Source organism: Musa acuminata, chromosome BXJ3-3 (genome assembly GCF_036884655.1).
Source record: "Musa acuminata AAA Group cultivar baxijiao chromosome BXJ3-3, Cavendish_Baxijiao_AAA, whole genome shotgun sequence".
NCBI lineage: Eukaryota > Viridiplantae > Streptophyta > Magnoliopsida > Zingiberales > Musaceae > Musa > Musa acuminata.
This window is the reverse complement of record NC_088351.1, coordinates 36,177,364-36,195,000: the sequence shown is the minus strand read 5'-3', so window position 1 is coordinate 36,195,000 and position 17,637 is coordinate 36,177,364. Positions and strand designations below refer to the sequence as shown.

General features: G+C 41.8%; 4 protein-coding genes across 9 annotated transcripts in view; 3 read left to right on the top strand and 1 right to left on the bottom strand.

Annotated features, from left to right (window-relative positions):
* LOC103978750 (pre-mRNA cleavage factor Im 25 kDa subunit 1) overlaps window positions 1-2,169 on the top strand; it is a 2,693-nt gene extending 524 nt beyond the window's left edge. For 2 of the 4 annotated variants that reach the window (XM_009394661.3, XM_065144550.1), the window contains exons 3-7: window positions 606-699; window positions 1,224-1,297; window positions 1,407-1,493; window positions 1,572-1,682; window positions 1,782-2,169. In XM_009394661.3, the coding sequence (XP_009392936.2) occupies window positions 606-699; window positions 1,224-1,297; window positions 1,407-1,493; window positions 1,572-1,682; window positions 1,782-1,853 (438 nt within the window). In that variant the 3' untranslated portion in view covers window positions 1,854-2,169. Of the gene's footprint in view, window positions 1-605; window positions 700-1,223; window positions 1,298-1,406; window positions 1,683-1,781 lie in introns of all 4 variants that reach the window. The other 2 variants (XM_018823006.2, XM_065144549.1) reach the window with 1 other exon arrangement.
* A 1,397-nt stretch (window positions 2,170-3,566) lies between these two features.
* On the bottom strand, window positions 3,567-11,536 carry LOC103978751 (uncharacterized). Of its 3 annotated transcripts, XM_065143380.1 has the most exons (12): window positions 11,295-11,536; window positions 11,139-11,194; window positions 10,491-10,665; window positions 9,941-10,029; window positions 9,276-9,408; window positions 8,088-8,180; window positions 7,845-7,947; window positions 6,515-6,955; window positions 6,269-6,382; window positions 5,200-6,142; window positions 4,173-4,999; window positions 3,567-4,073 (listed from the first exon to the last, which is right to left on the bottom strand). In XM_065143380.1, the coding sequence occupies exons 1-8, from the start codon at window positions 11,460-11,462 to the stop codon at window positions 6,576-6,578; spliced, it is 1,197 nt and encodes a 398-aa protein (XP_064999452.1). In that variant the 5' UTR covers window positions 11,463-11,536; the 3' UTR covers window positions 3,567-4,073; window positions 4,173-4,999; window positions 5,200-6,142; window positions 6,269-6,382; window positions 6,515-6,575. The 3 variants fall into 3 exon arrangements, with proteins under 3 accessions (XP_064999452.1, XP_064999451.1, XP_009392940.2); XM_065143379.1 differs by having other exon boundaries at window positions 3,567-4,999; XM_009394665.3 differs by having other exon boundaries at window positions 3,567-4,999; window positions 10,491-10,653.
* On the top strand, window positions 4,351-6,501 carry LOC135633649 (uncharacterized). The gene has a single exon (XM_065143377.1). The coding sequence runs from the start codon at window positions 4,351-4,353 to the stop codon at window positions 6,016-6,018; it is 1,668 nt and encodes a 555-aa protein (XP_064999449.1). The 3' UTR covers window positions 6,019-6,501.
* Window positions 11,537-13,705: 2,169 nt separating the features above from the next.
* Window positions 13,706-17,406, top strand: LOC135632565 (homeobox protein knotted-1-like 6). The gene is made up of 4 exons (XM_065141174.1): window positions 13,706-13,972; window positions 14,079-14,201; window positions 14,297-14,438; window positions 16,736-17,406. The coding sequence occupies exons 1-4, from the start codon at window positions 13,706-13,708 to the stop codon at window positions 17,053-17,055; spliced, it is 852 nt and encodes a 283-aa protein (XP_064997246.1). The 3' UTR covers window positions 17,056-17,406.
* Window positions 17,407-17,637: the final 231 nt, after the last annotated feature.

Below are 17,637 nucleotides of genomic sequence, written 5' to 3'. Positions count from 1 at the left end.
GTTAAGGTTTGATTAAGCTATTCGATCAAGCTAACATGCTTCCTATCAAAATGGTTCTACAAGGAACAGGGGACTGCTACAAGCTGAAGAAAAAAAGTTCTTTTTTTTTGTTTATTTTTTTATTTGTTATTTTGGGTTAAGGGGTTATGAAATTTAATTAGATGGTTAGATGGATACGAAGATTCACAAACTCTTTTGTTGATTCCCGACATGACATTACATCTGCCTGTGATTAATAGCTGATTATTATGCCTGGATTTCTGTTCTGATTTTTTGTGGAAATGTTTTCTTGGTTTCAGTCTGACATTTACATGGTAGATTGTTGTTAATGGTGACATTTCACACCAGTACTCATGCAGTTTGCTTTGTCTTCGTAATGAAATATCTCTGTGATCTTCAGTGCGTATATGAGATGTAAATTGCACTTGTTTACATTGCCACTGTTAATATGGTTAACTTTGCACTATGGTTATTCTTTCATCTTAATTTTGTGATCCATCGTCATTTAGCTGTACCTCTTAGCTTTCCATTGAGCAGACCGAGCTCTTGCTAGGAATTCTGCAGTATGTGTTTCATTACAAGGGTCTAAGAGTCTGCTGAAGCAGGTCGAATTGTTTCAACACCCTCATGTGCTATTACTGCAAGTGAGAAACTCTTTCTTTAAGCTACCAGGAGGTCGTCTTCGATCTGGTGAATCAGGTTTGTCGTACTTGTTCCAAAGCTTTTCTTTCATCTCACACCGGATGCCTTTAGATCAATTCATGTCATATCTCAATACATTAAGTTTAATTTTAATTTTATCTGTCCTATGTAATACAATCTTCTTCTAGTTAATGCATTTAGTCCTTCGTCCGAAGGGAGCAGCTGTTGACCAATTGATGCCAGAATTTATTTGCTACTGCAAATTAACTGTTAACTGATGCTTTATGACCTGGTTATCTTAGGCCAATAATTATGTAGTTATGTCAAGATTATTGATTTGGAAATCAACCATCCATGTTCATCTTAGACTGCTCCCAAAAGCATCCGAATTCTAAATACCAAACAGTTAGCGTATGATGGATTCAAATGCTGTTAAACCGGATATTGTGTATACCTTTTCTATAACCTGCAGCAATGTAGTTTAGTTAGATGCCTCTGTCAACATTTATCAAAATGAATCTTCCAGTTCAGTTTGTTGATAAGATTGATACCGAGGAAGATTGATAGGGGATTTTCTTTAGATGTTGAAGGTCTAAAACGCAAGCTATCAAGAAAGCTCTCCAGTGAAGAAAATGGCACGAATGATGACTGGCAGGTTACCTTGCATTGTTTTGGTCTTGCAATTCACATTAGATGCTGATTGGTATATGGTCTATTTGCTTTTGGCTGTCAAACTTCTTATTCTTCTCAGTATTTCTCATCAGATAGACGAGCGTATCGGGATGTGGTGGAGGTCAGACTTTGAAATGTTACCGTTCCCATATTTGCCTCCTAATTTGCGTCGACCGAAGGTGTGCACCATCTCATGTTGCTCTGTTGTATATAAACCATGTTTATTACTTTTGTTTTGTGGTTCTTTCCCTCTACAGGAATGCACAAAGCTTTTCCTGGTTAAGCTGCCAATGACACGGCATTTTATCGTACCAAGAAACCAGAAGCTGCTTGCCGTCCCGTTGTGCCAATTACATGACAATAGCGAGGTATGAACAAAACATTCTATTCTGCTCATTTTGCACGCACTGGAAAATTTGGGTGCCGAGTGATATTGGTCAGTGATTCTTCTTTCCACAATTTTGCAGACATATGGCCCGATTATATCCGGTATACCACAATTACTGTCAAAGTTCTCCTTCAACATCATCCAAGATTGAACGGGACTTTACACTGTTGCTCCTCGGATTGGATATATAGACATTGGAACAAACCTCTCATTATAGGAGACAATCAACACGGCCTACCAGCAAACGACTTCTATCGTGTATGGTGGCGTGGGAAATTTGTAGCTGAAGTCAATTAGCATACTGCGAATGTACGTATAGTATTTTGTGGTTCAGAGTCTGTACAAAGTGGTTTCACGGTATGTTGAATTTTGCTTGCACATAGTTGGAAGCATACGTGTACTTAAGTGTCATGAGCAACTATTATCGATCGATGTCACACACAAAATAATATGCATTGCTTGCAGAATGTGTCCCGAGTGCAGGATACAAGATTGGACAAGTGTGAATAGTTTTGATGCATTTAATGGATGAGTTGAACGCATTTAATGCTTTCATTAAAAGCTGCAACGGCAGCTGCATCAAAGAAGGACAACACTAAATGCAAGAGACTGTGAGAGAGAGAGAGAGAGAGAGAAGGATCGAAACGGTGGGCGAGCGTGATGTGGAGCCCCTCCGTTGATGGCAGTCGGAGTAGATAGCAAACGGTATTTGACCCCCGGAGGAAGAAGAGGAGAACGACGCACGACCGACCGCCATGGAACCCACGTCGGAAGGATGTGATAGGTGGATGCTTCGACTGCCGCTGCGTCGTCAAGACTTAAGTCGGTCAATGGCATTCTAACCCTCGATTTGCTGCTGTGACACACGTAATTACGACCACGTGGGCGCTTTGACCAGAATTCGATAGTACACTTCACATGAAAATTTTCATTACAATTTCCACTTTGACGGGTAATTTTATTGGGTTCGATTGCCGCTCTTATTCTTCGACACAATCCTCTCGGATCGCACGTAAGAATTCTCAAATTATATTTGAAGACAGAGGGTTATGGACTAAATGTGTCCGAGCTATACAAGTCGGGAAAATCCGATCTGCGTTAAGAGAAATTTACCATAATATGAGGCACAAGATAAAATATGTCTAATGTGTCTGAGTCAAGAAAACCTAACCCGCACAAAATAAACCTATTATAATGAGAGGTATAAGATAAAATGTGCTCAGTGGAGGTCGGAAAGTCTAACCCCCTCATCTCCCAAAAGCATAGAGATTGAAAAACTCAACCTTATATGACCAATATGCATCCCTCGATAATACGAGGAGTAAGTCAGCAATGGATTGCCATTAACAACGTAGGAGGAGGTGATCCTAAATGAACGCGTCAAACGAACTCGTTCCGGATGATGCGAGGTGCACGATAGACTAGATGTGCTGGGCAAACTAAACATATTATCAGGTTTGATATGTCAGATAAATCAAACGGCGCACATTGAACCCCTTTGGCTAGAGCCCCTAAGCATGTTTTTGGCCAGTGAGACAAATGATAGGGATTATATCATCAGCTAATCATCATCTGATACCCAAATATCATGTGATGTCTATGATAGAAGAAGAAGACAAAATCACCGTCCACCCGTCGATCCATGTAGGCAAAGGTCAAAAATAGATAATTATAGGCTGCAACCCTTCGATCGGTCGTGTGGACAAGAGATCAAGGAGAGACTATCGGAGGTGATTAAAGATCGCTTTCCCATAAAATATTTCATAAAATATTCTACAACATAAGAAAAAAGAACCTTGTCTTTTTTTACTACTTGTATATGCACTCGGACATCATGGATTATTAATTTAGGCATCATGCGGACTAAATCGAAAAACCTGAAGCACATTTTATCTTGAATCCAATAAAATGAATTCTTTCGTCAATGACCAGCAGAAGTTATGACCACAGCTTCACAGTGCTGAGCAGGTCAAGCACACCTCCAACTCCGGCCCCATTTCTCTCTCTCTCTCTCTCTCTCTCTCTCTGTTCCCTTCGACTGCGATCTTTTACTTTTCCTCTCGTGCAAGCTTTCTCGCACAGCCTAAAACAGTTATCCCCCAAGCATTCATCAGAGTCGGTGACCGGTCTCCTCTCTCTGCATGCGCACAACAATAAACTTGAGCTAAATCGCATCTCCCCTAAGAGCTGTTTCTTTTGAGCTAAGTCACGCCATGACTACGATCACCAGGGTGGTCGAAGGCGTTGCCTGCTTTCCCGTGGACGACAAAGCAAAAGTACGAGAACAAAGCATGTCGCCTTCCCTCTGGAATCCAGCAGAAGCAAGCTTGAGAACGACCACGGTAGCGTCATCACCTCTCTCTCTCATTTCCTGCAACTCCAAAGCACACGTCAAGTCAAAGCTTACAAGCTTTAAGCTGATGGATGGATCCAAAAAGAATCTGCTTGCAGGATGAAAAAGATAATTGACCTCCTTTCTTATTCACCCTCGATCATTGGTATATTATATTTCCCAGAATCGTCGGGTAATTTGCTTTCAAGTTAAAGAACCACATCATCCCAACCTCTCACGTGTATAAAAGCAGCAGCGGAGGTAAGAGAAAGAGAAGAAAGCAAAAGGCTTATCTTTTGTCCTTCCTCGCTCCCAAATGGCAACACAAAGAGAAGCTTCTGCTGCTGTTGCTGGAATTCGGCTATGGGTTGTTCTTGTTTTGCTCTTCTCCGTGTTGGTGCTCCTATTCCTCCCTCCTCGCTCCCTCTCTTCCTCGTTCCGTGGCTCCCGGATCATTGTGGTAAGGAACGGATGGGATACCCTCAACCTACTTCTCGTCCTCTTCGCCATTCTCTGCGGCCTCCTCGGCCGCCGCTCTGGCGGCGACGACGACGCTGAGAAGTCTCTTCAGGAGGCCGCCCCCACGGTGGGTATTCGTGTGATGCGGAGCAGCAGCTCCTACGGCGATTTGAGGGCGCAAGTAGCGACATTTGGCGCCGCCTCCAATGATGGGTGGCGTTGCTACGATGATGCCCATCTTTGTCGCCGGAGGTCAGAGTCGGAGGGGTGCGAGAGGCAGAGGTTTGGGTATCTGGACCCGAAGACGATTCCGGTGGTCACGTTCGTTCTTCGACAGAGCTCCTCTACAAGATCTAGATCTCCGCCGAGTCCGCCGTCGCCACCACCGCGGCGGCATCCGGGGAAGAGAGCGGTAGATGGGCTTCCAGCGAGGGAGCCGGACAAGGCTGAGATCTTTCGATCAGAAAAGCCCCATCCACAGTCACCGCCTCCGTCGCAGCGCCAGCCTGGGAGGAGGAGCGACGTCGATAAGTTACAAGAGGACAAGGAAGTGGACAAAGATGAGATCTTTAGTTCGGAGAATCTTCATCCACGGTCGTTACCGCCGCCGCCACCGATGCCGCCCCAGCCGAGCAGGAGGAAGACCATGGAGAAGTTTCCGGCCGGGGAAATGAGACAGATTGCAGAGTTCGCGATGAAGTCTCACCTGTCGTCACCAGCGTCGGAAACCTCGCAGCGTCGGAGAGGGAGCGTCGGGAATATTCCAAAATGGGAGGTGGACCAAGATCCTGATTTCCCACTCGAGAAGCCTCAGACACCACCGCCAGCGCCACCTCCACCACCTCAGCCTGTACGGTCGCCGCCGCCGGAGGAGATAATTAGTCATAATAAGTGGAGCACTGCTGGGGCGAAGGACATCGAGACAACTGTCGCTTTGTCCTCTCAGAAGAAGAAGAGAGGGAGCAAGACGAAGAGGTCTCCCGATGATACAACCCTGCAATACGAAGTCGTGGCTTCTTCCGCTCCTCCGCCGCCACCTCCACCCCCTCCGCTGCCTTCTGCGTTCTTCAACCAGCTTTTCTCCCGCAAGAAACTGAGAGGCAAGAACGGGAGGATCCACTCAGTCCCAGCAACTTCTCCACCACCGCCACCGCCTCCACTACCACCCGCGCTAACACAACACCATAGGAAGCAAGTTTTACACCCTCCCCCACCGCCACCGCCACCGCCTCCCCTGCCTTCATCTTCGAGACGACCAGAAAAGTCCAGCCTTTCAAAATACCCTTCCCCGCCTTCCTCTCCCCTCAGGGGAGAGACGGTGAGGTTTCGGCAACGAGAATCAAGGGACAGGGTGTCGGTGTTCTGCCCGAGCCCCGACGTGAACAACAAGGCGGACCTCTTCATCGCTCGGCTCCATGCAAATTGGAAGCTCGAGAAGCAGAACTCCATACGTGAGAAGGAGCGGCGGAGGCGACGAAACCAACACGAAGCTGAATTGAAGATAGCCAGAAAGGCGTCCCAATGAAGCTCCGACGCGCACTCATTCTTCACCTTCTCCGGCGCCTCCGTAACGCCGCAATCAATCCATTTCACCTTCGTTCTTCTCCCCAACACATTCGCCTCGACTTCATGGTAATAAAAGATGAACACTGCCATCATAGAGCGCAAATTTGGGCTTTAGATCATGTTTCTTGTTCTCTATTATTCTTATGCTGTTACATGGTTCGTATTCATAATCCTTTATGTGCTAAACTTAAGAAGGGAAGGATTGAGACCTGTGTAAAATTTGGACGAAGACTCTCCAACGCCAGCATTTAGTAGGTGGTGATCAACTAATCCCATGTTAGCTAGCTTAAAGCATGTAGCACCAACTCCATCAAGCATTGTGCCTGTGTTGGAGAAGGCAACAACAATAGGTGAGATGATGCTGAGCTACTAATTGGGATATTAGAAAAGCATGTAAGCTTTGCAATGTGAGAGTGATCTTAATGATGGTTGAGCAGAGAAACGAGGAAACTTACGGTTTCTCATTTGGAAGGTAGCAAGAAACTTGAATGGCACAGACTGCAAGCAATGCGTCTCCTAAATGGCCTCTCTTTTCGGGCATGACCTGCTATTGTGCCCTTTTTCCAAACACAACCTGCATGAGTAAGTTCTTTTGGTGACAGAAATCAGTGGGGTTTCAGTGCATGATGAGTTGCCTAATCCTGGCTGATTCAATTCGGTGCATGTTCTACGATTATGCCCGTTTTGGCCACACAAACTGCAATGGCGCGAGGCACTCTGGCTCCCTTTTTGTGGTTTTCTGTCTGATTTCGATTTGCCACAAGTCCGTCGATTGTGCCCCGATTTCCCACATTTGCGACATCTGAAACGTATCGGAGTAGAATTCTTCCTTAGAGTTGAGCAGTAGTGTCTCCGATGCCCTTCCTCCCCACAGATGCTGCAGTAAAATTTTACTCCTGTGGAACATAAAGGAAACATTCAACAAAACATCATATAATAGGTTCATAAAGCTAAGAAAGAATCCATAGGAAGGACTCTTATTGCAGCAATTTCTGAACAAATTTGGAAGTTAAAGATTGTTCAAGCTTTGCCCACTGCTCGCTCTTTCCTCTAGTTGTCTGTGTCACAAATTAGCAATTTCCGAGATAATGAAAATAGTACTAATCAGCTCCTAAAATTGGAATGTTTTTAGGGAGAGCTGCTACGAAACAAACAATTTAATAAACATTTTTTTTTTGTCCTAATCTGACTTTTGATGCACCAGTGTTGTGGTAAGGTAGTCTATGGTGCCCAAAAGCTGCTGCTGCACCGGAAACAAGCATGTAATAAGCTTTTATTTTATCTTATTATCTTCCCTCTTGACTCCATCACTTATTCGAGTGTCTTCATCTGGAACCTACACTAGACTACTAGTTCCAACCGCCATTTCCCACTTATCTCGCTATTACTCGTAATTTTATACCAGTAAATCCTGATTATTGTTGGAGATGGCACTAAATCATTACCATTTTGTATGGAACACAGAAGTTGAGATCTAAGGGGGTTTATGCAGTACCAGCCAAAAGGCAGTTTGAGTTTAGAGTTGACAAGGTCCCATCTGTTCATTTAGTAGGCCATCGTGACTGGAACACCCATCATCAGATCCCACAATTTCTAGCCCACTTCTGGACAAAACCTTGTAAGTGGATTAGTGGTATGGGATTTATCATAGGGTATGAAAATATGGGAGAGACTACACGATCTGGTACTATTTCCGGATTTAAGTTGCATCGACTAAGATCTCATAACCAGTAAAACAAACTTATGAAAGCTTGATCTAGAATGATTTATGTTGTGGGGACGAACCTTTCATAGCTATGCTTCTCTTGAGGCGATTCTCCGGATCACGGAAGAAGGCTTTCGATGCTTCAGAAGCCCGCTCCCGTGCTTCAGGAGTTCCTTTTGTTTTCTGAAAAATTAGCATGTTTATTGTATAAGGAAATGAATATGGTATCCCAGGTAACATTACTGTAACACACATACTTTTAGAACAAGTCTCACGAGACACTTCAAGCTATTACATTAATTGGGGCAATCCTAAGCTATTACCTTAATTGCAGCAATCCTTTGAGCTCGTAGTATAGGATCTTGATGTATAATCTTCATGCGATTACTAAATAGTCCTGTTTTAGCATTAAGGCTCTGCAACCATAGGATATTGGAAAATGGTAAGCAACAAGCACAAGTTAGTCAAAATAAGCATGCTCAAACATCGATCCTTTTTTGAAAAAGGCTCCTATATCTAGATGTTTATAGTAAGCCTAAATAGGTCATCAATTTCATAACTTTTGTGCTGCTGATATTTTGTTCTCAACTATTTGTGGTCATCAATGTGGTTCCTTTCCACATTGATCACTGTTAATCTTTACTGGACAATTCAAATTTAGAAAGCATGCATGTCTAAATAAGTGTCTGCACCCTAACTAACAGAAACTCCAATACCAACAGCTAGAGGAGGATTGAAGCTTACAAGAAACACATGCATCAAAGCTCGAAAAACACAACAATCCAAGTAGCTCAAACCAGGGATATAATAAATGTTAGCTAGTCCAAGGAAAGAAAATTCATCAACTGTCACATAATTAATTGATGAAACATTATTAAGAAAATAATAAGAAACATTATTAAGAAAATAAGTTGTCAACATTATAGGGGTCGGATAGTGTTGGGAAGGATATTTGTTCACATCAAGAGGATGAATATTTGACAAAGTGGGTGGAAAAAGCATTTCTCCTTGCAAACATTATCCATGTTAAGAGGTCTTTATTTTCCTCATTCTTTGCAAATGGAAATGAGTGTCTGTTATCTTCTTGCCTTTTCAAACTTGACAAAGCTATTATTGCATTTTAACACATTACAATATATATAAACAGATAAGAAGCGAGTCAAAGCTCTAGCAAAACTGGGCAGCTATAAACATCTAGACTTACAGTGCAGCAGAAAGAGCGTAACTCTAAAACTACAAGGATTGGTTGTTTACATAACATAATAAACTGCAGTTCATAAAGAAATTATAAGCTTGCACATGCAGAACCTTTAAAATGAGTCATGTGAAGACCATGTTACACCAAATGGAAGTTAATTTCCAAAATAAGATAGGTTAACTACCACAGCACTAAATATAAGAAAGGAATCTAACTCATAATGATCTGCTTATCTTTAAGCTGACTTCAGGTGCAGCGATTAGTATGTATGCGGTTAAGTATCACTGCACTAAACATAAGAAGGGAATCTAACTCGTAATGATCTGCTAATCTTTAAGCTGACTTCAGGTGATGGCGATTGGTATGTACGCTTTGATTTTCTGGACACATCAACCTTTATATCCAGTTTGTCAACTTCATCGTCTTCCTTCACTTTCAGAGGAGAGCTGCAATTAAGATATGCATGGTTCAGAATGGTTTGCTCATACAGAGGTAAGAGACTTACTGCCATTAGATTGTTGATAAACTTATGAGAAAAGAGCACATTAAATTCCACACAGATCGAGAATGTGCGACAAGCCCCACTGGAAAACTCAAGGAGAGTATAGAAATTATTACAGATTGCACAGATTCAGATGCAAGGTTGTACACTTTGAAATGCACTTGACTAACCTACCAAACGTAGACTGGTTCGGAGCACCTTGTAAGTTCAGCTGTAAGACCACTAAATCAACAGTCACACAAGATATACCAAATATAGAATAGCCCCACCATGTACAACCTTAAATATTCATGTCCATTTGATGTATCTATTTAATGAACTTCTAATCTTTAGCAGCCCCTTCACACCTATGGTTACATATGAGCCTTAAACGCCATAACTTCCAACATATATCTAACTACTGGCAAAAACCAACAAAATGATTTAAATAAACATATTTCATGGGCAAAATTAAGTGGTATAACTTGGAGACTTACCTAGATCGAGCTCTTTCCCATGGTCGCTCATCAATCGACTCTTCCCATATTACACAATCTCCAAAGCACTGTCGGCAGATTCTAATACCCTGTTGTCATCTAAAATACTGTCAGTGCTTGTGACATCTAGATTGGCTTTCAAAAACCTCATGTCCATCAGAAAATAGTAAACCTATGTACGTAATATGTGCCGATACAACAACTATCAACATGGAAAGGAACAGCTTTTGGAGAGACTCTTTAAGTCAGGGAGAATGTGAAGATGTGAGATCAGGAAAAGTCTCCATATAGCATCTGAAATGTGTTCCATCGAACTATATCACAACATTCTTAAAGTTTTTAAACTAGTTTAAACAAAGGACTTTGGACTCTGTGGATAATAGAATAGATCGATGTGTCAGTGTACATAATACTGCACATCTTTCGTACGGCGCTGGTGTGTATATGGATCATGTTTAATAAGACTTAATACTGCAGTGTGCATACAATTTGAAGTGATTTAATGTTAACAAAAGAACTCACAACGCAAGGAACAAGTAAGAGCAGACACCTTTCCATTGCACTGGGAGCAACCTGAACTTGATCTCTCTATATCACATTCCGTGCATGGCGTATAACCCCGTCCCCTGCAACTAGGACAAGGTAACTCTCGGATGTATTGGCCATTTGGACCAAACCAGGATCTTAGCTTTTGTGCACCAGAATGGACGCTCCTGAAGAAACTTCTATCAGCATGAGACATAATATAATGACTAATAAGTAACTTAGGAGGATGAAGAAATTTCATCAAAAAACTTTCTGCACATAACAACATGATTTTTTCATTACAGCTTTGCAGTACTTAGGTTGCATAAAATGCGAAGCAAATGTCAAAGTTAAAATACCCAATTACGTCATTATCGGAACACTTTTATGTTCACCCAGTTCTGCATCACATTCATTTCCCGGACAGTCGTTAAACCTTGTAAAGAGTATTAAGCATCATCATTTGGAAATTCTTCGAACTGTTGATATAAATGCTTAGTCGAAACCACTCGCGAAGAGGATATTTCCACTAACCACATACAATGATGATTATTCTGTTCTACAGGATTTCCATTTCATCGCACATCACTTTATCAAAAATCGAGTTTTTTTAATCATTCAACACGCAAGAAAATTAAGAAAAGCAGCAAAGCTAGAGAGAATACAGTCGAACCTTGGCTGCGGGTCGACATCGATCCCTAGCAGCTCCCTTGACGGATCGTAATCCAGCTGCAGAAGGAAAAAGAAGGAAAGGAAGAAACAAAGTAAAAACCCCATCGAATTTACGAAAGTTTTCTCAGTTTGTCTGGATAAGGCTCCTTTGGCATACCGGAGCAGAGTCTTGGCTGGCGGAAAAGGGGATTGGCCAAGGGGCGACCAGGCGAACCATTCGATTGGCCTCGAGAATGGCCGGGACGATCCCCCCGCTCCTCTTCTTCTTCCATCTCCCCGACGGAAGCGCCGAGACTCGAAGCGACGCGAAGCGTATCGACAACATCCGACGCGATTGAATGAACAACGAGGAGGAGTTTTTTCTTCTTCCCCAACCTTTTCCTTTTCTTTGGTGTATGAATTCACTCGGGATAACAGCTTGTGCTTATGTCAAGAGAAACTCCTGCACGTGCTTCGCGGTCGTAAGGGCCCGTTGGGTGGGCCCCAAACAAATACTTGTCAACCTGTTCATCACCAACCCGCTTGTTTACCATTGTCATGAGTGCCTCCAGCAATGGAGTTCTTATGGGACCCGCTTAAAAAGGACTACTTGATGAAAAAAATCAAATTTAGTATAAATTTAATTTTAATGTGATTATATATATATATATATATATATATATATCATTTGGATCTTCAAAAAATTTCAATACTGTCAAATCTCACTTCACAACTAATTTTCAACCATTTAAGATGAATTTAGATAATTTTAACCTCAAATGACTTGAGTCAGATTACATTATTTTTTAACCTCTTATTGAAAAATAATGTAATCCCATTTAAAAATAGTCTAACTAAAGGATTTCAAAATTCAAAATTTAATTAAAAATTTTATACAATCATATAGAATGATTATTATGGTTTCAAATTATGAAATAAGAAAATAATTGTAAAAAAACAAACTTAGCATAATTATAACCTTTAATGTGCTTAAATTAGTAATAAATATCATTTCAAGCTACTATCAAATCCCATTCTAAATATCATTTCAGGCGAATTTATATAATTTTATATTCAAATGACTTAAAATTATATTATTTCTATAATACAATAAGAATAATAAAATCGTAAATCTCAATTATTTGATGTCGATTATTTAATTTTTTATATTAATTAATATTTATATTCATAAGATCTGATATAATTTTCATATTTTTCATCTCAATTTAGAATCGATATTAATGATATTAATTATTTTTTAAAAACGTTTATTTTTTTTATTTAAAATATATAAATATATTAAAAAAAATAAGTACACAAATCTTTAAAAAATTAAGATTCGTTGCAAAACTTTACATAAGCAGACAAAAAAAAAAGACTATGGGAAAGTAGTAAACAAAAGACACATCAACTATATATGATCCACTATTCATCTATCCCATCATCATGCCGTCTACTTGATTCCCTATCATTCCCTACCTCTCATCTCATTTAGGCTTACTTCATCACCTACCTCTGCTGACTGACAACTATTTTCTTAACCTAAGTTCCGAGTTATGAGACGGTGGGAAGCACACAACACAACCAAAGCACACAGGTCTTAGAACTCTAGCCCTGAGGTAGGTGGGATGCATGAACGCTTGAACTGATGTTTCCTTTAGTTCACAGCCAATTAAAGAGTTAATGGCAATGAAACTAGTAAGCTGCACAAGTCACGTCAAATAATAGTAGTACGGGTGGAGGAGGAGAGAATAATTAACCTGTCTCAGTGCTAACTTTGTGAGAAGAAGAGATTTCGTTCAACTGAGCTCCTCCATCTCCAACTTCCAAGGCAGAGAAAAGGGCAATTTTACAGCGGACGTAACAACACGCGTCCCAACAAAGAACAAGTAACAGGATGGTTGTGTGTGACAGGAGAAAGAGAGAGAGACAGAGAGATGTGTTGCCTCTTGGTCTCTCTCTCTTCTCTGCAGGTCTGATCGAAGTGCTAATAACATGCACAGAGAGAGAGTGAGAGAGAGCACACGGTACTTCGACAACGCATCCCCACCAGCCCATGAGCTCCATCACATCTCAACATGTGGTGTGTGTTTGGTTTCCACACTGTCGCTGTACGCTTCCACTGTAATAGAGTGTTTTTTTTATCATTGAAGTATCATCTACTGTTCTTCTCGCAGAACCTTGTTGATCTGCGTGAGTCTCTCACAGACCTGTGTTGTGGGTCGATATATGATCGAGTTGATGGAGAGGTTTCTTGGGGGGATTACTGGGGACGGAAAACATTATCCATAAAGTGTAACTCAACTCATGATGTTTGAGTTTGCATCTCCAGTCTTTCTACCGCCACTGCAAAGCTAAACCCTATCTGCACGATTTGACGTCCGAAAAGAAAACCACCACACTTGCATTCACCTTTCCTCTGTGTGTGTGTGTGTGTGTGTGTGTGTGTGTGCATGTGTGCGCCCGGTGTTGCTTTCCAGCCCATCTCCCTCCCTTGGCCTCTTCCAGGGTCTCAGTGTTCTCATCTCCCTTAGGGTACTACTTTCTAGCTTTTCTTCTTCCAACATTTTGGAAGCCTGATACTTGGAAATGGAGGAGTTCTCCCAGCTGGGAAGCAATCCATGGGGAAGCTTGATGTGCACCCCTTCTTCATCGGCCAAACAAACTACTGCCACAGCAGCTTCTGCCTTCGATAGAAGATACTGCGTTCCGAACCCTTTTCTGCCCAGCGACCACCACGAAAACCCCAACCTGCTCCAAGCAAAACCCGATGTGGCTTTCACTTCTCAAATCCCACAAGGCGATGTTGACGCCATCAAGGCTAAAATCGTCTCCCATCCGCAGTACTCCAGCCTTGTCTCTGCTTACATAGAATGCCAAAAGGCACTCATCATCTCGATGGCCCGAGCTTTATCTCACCGCGAGCTTCCCTTCCGCTGACACTTCTCTTGCGTGTTTGCAGGTGGGAGCGCCACCTGAAGTAGCTGCGCGGCTCTCGGCCGTTGCCCAAGAGTTTGAGATGAGGCAGCGGGCGAGTTTGATCTGCCGCGACGCGGTAGCAGACCCAGAGCTGGACCAGTTCATGGTTCTAACCTTCTTCCTTGCTTATAGCCGAACATTTGCTGGTCTCTTTCTGTCGAGTATGTCACGTATGTTTTCTGGCTTGGCGAGTTGTGACAGGAGGCGTACCATGATATGCTCGTCAAGTACAGAGAAGAGCTGTCAAGGCCGCTGCAAGAGGCCATGGAGTTCCTTGGAAGAATGGAGTCTCAGCTCAACTCCATCTCGGACAACACTGGTTCTCTTCGCATAATATCCAATGGTAATTGAGCCTTCCTTCTGATGAAAACGATAGTCAGATTAAACCTTTCCTTGGAAGAAGAAGAAGATTACAGAAAAAGCAAAGATGACAGGTTAAGAATCCAAGATGGAATCACATACTAAGTCTATATTGTCTCATCATAAACCATTCTCCACATAGATAGTAGATGGGAAAAGAGTTGGTTTTAGGGTTTCAGTCTTCTGTAGATTTCAACACTGCAATGCCGAGGTGCGCCACTGCCGTATGTCAGGAGGCGAAGTACGTGCGGTTTTACGAGGAGAATCCCTTATTTCCCGCAAGTCTGAATGAAAGATCTCCTCTGGCCTGTCTCCAGTCTTTTTATCTTCCTTTACTCTATTATCTATTCTTCCACATGACTGTGCACAACAGTATAATTAATCCAATCGTTGGAAGAGTTAAGGTGCCCACATTTCCTGCCCTGTGTCGAGGCTACGCTGGTAGCCGTCTCACGTTCTTCCTCCACACATAACTTGCATGCTTCTTAAAGACATAATAGTCTAGTAGAAAGTTGGAGAGGAATCGAGGAAGCCCGACCGAAAGATGCATTTGAAGTCCACAAGAACAGCTTCTTGAATGCTGTCGTGGGCTTTCTCTTAGGGTTCCATGGACAAAATCTTGATTCCCCTTCAGCTCAAGAACGATCAAGGGATCACTCCCAATTTTCCTGAGCTCGAATCTAATATTGTGCCCGGTCTCTGTCTGGTGTGGTCAGTCTGGGTAGCAGCATATCAAGGAGAATGGGTTCTTCATTCGATCATCTAATGATCGTCCAACTTTTGCCACAACTATGTCTCACGATTGATGTAGTCCTGTTAACATTTCTCTCAAGAACTCCCACGTAATCCTTCTGTCACACTGTGGTGCCATGCCGGGTGTGATGTATATTATTAATCGGTCAAAGTATATAAATTGTGTGCATTTTTACGTGAAATTTCTATAAATCTAACAAGGTTTTGAGTTCTCAAGAACATCTAGTGGATCTATACATAATCTACAGTAGAACATTTTTCTCTTACATATGTAATGAAAATCCGAATGGAACTATTTTCTAGAATGTGGCTGTGTGCTGATGATCCATTGGTTCTGACAATGACATGAGATGGAAATGTTGTCCGAGTGATCTCATGCTATGGATGATAGCTATGCTTAAGCAATCTCAGCAATGCATATTCAATAGAAGATCAAAGTTCTGCACCTTTGTTTAAGCTGATATTAATGTAGATTACTGTGCTTGATTAGTTAACATGTAATATTTCTTTTCCTTTTTTTTTTTTAAATTTAAATGAGATTTTAGTGTTGAAACGCCTGTTTGCTTTACTGAAAATCTGATTGAAATTAGGTATCTGAAAAATGAGGCTTGATCAGCTTCATCATGATTGGAAATTTTTGGCGAATACTTCTCGGAATCGAACTTGTATGACTGTCATGTTGAGAATTCCTTTTCAAATTCTCTGGCAGCCTCTCACATGCACAAACTATTAAGAGTTTCTGTCATATTTTCTCTATCAATTTCTTTGTTGGAAGTTTCTCTCTCATCTCGACGCATGCATGTTGTGAGATGCATCCAAGTTCTTTCTTCAAAATTTGGATTTTACAAGTAAGGATTTGGTCCTGATGTGTTTGGTTGTCAACAGTGATAAGCTAAAACAAAAGCGGTCGAGGAAACAAGCAAGAGACACATGTGCACGATATTGAAAAATTCTAGTTCCACTGGAAATTTTGATTTTGATAATTCACGATATCATTAGAACTTCAATTGCGGCTATCATAATATTGAGTTGTAAATTCAAAAGAACACCCATGTCGATAAAATGACATGATTTTGCTTGATCTTTGCTAACTCACATGACTTATCATTTTTCTAAAGAGGATAGAGTTCCTGTCACAATGATGTTAGAAACAATCTTTTCTTATTTGTCCTGCATTTATTTGTTTTTTGTACTAATTTCTTTGTCATAATCTTGTGGATGCTGTAATAGACAAGCCCAATATATTTCTCTAGGTAGGGTGAGACATGAAGTATCGTGTTTTAGTGTGGTCGATCCATATTTCAATTTCAGACTTTGGTGTCACTGATTGCACATGAACTGAAAAATTGAATGAGTATTGCCGATGGATGATTGACGGAATGTGATTTGTTTTTACTGGTTATTTCTCATGCTGTATCCATCCTAATCGATACTATAATTTCGGGTAGGGTGACTGCGAATGCAAAGTGTCTTGTTATGCCTACAATTACAAATGGATGGTTACATTTTTGCTTGTTTGGATGCTAGATGACAAGTTTGGAGTTTGCTCTGTGGAAGAGAACCAAGAAGGCAGCGGCGGAGAAATGGATATCATGGAGCTCGATCCATGCACCGAGGACCAAGAGCTGAAACACCATCTCCTCAAGAAGTATGGTGGATACCTAAGCAGCCTGAAACAAGAGCTTTCCAAGAAAAAGAAGAAAGGGAAGCTTCCCAAGGACGCTCGACAGCAGCTGCTCAACTGGTGGGAGTTGCATTATAAATGGCCATATCCCTCGGTAAGTACTCTTCTCTCGATCATCAAAACTAGCCAAAGCACTACATCGATGCTGAACCTGCTCGTATAACCATGAACAGGAGGCGCAGAAGGCGGCATTGGCGGAATCAACCGGACTCGACATGAAGCAGATCAACAACTGGTTCATAAACCAAAGGAAACGCCACTGGAAACCATCAGAGGACATGCAGTTCGTCATGATGGATGGGTACCATGCCCCAAACGCTGCTGCTCTCTACATGGACGGCCACTTCATGAGCGAAGGTCTGTATCGCTTCGGTCCCTGAGCTGCAACCATGCATATTGTGTGCCACGAGCGAGCTCTTAAGGTTTCATCGGAACACTGGAAGTCCACCCCCATGTTGTGTTGTATCTGTGTTGACCGTATCGTTGGTAATGCTATCGGTTGTATTTTGTCGTCGATGCCTCTTCGAAGTTAGATTCTTCTGCTATGCCATCTTCCATGCACATTTGCTTGTCGAAATGTTTGACTGCATTCGATAATATTCAGATCGAAAGACGCCGTCTTTATCCATCTTCTTGTCGGCAGGTCATCTTAATTCCTATTTCCCGATCTCAAGCATTCGATCAAGTAACTTTAACTTAACAATCAATCCGAGGCAAAATAATACATGCTTTCTTCATGCTGTCC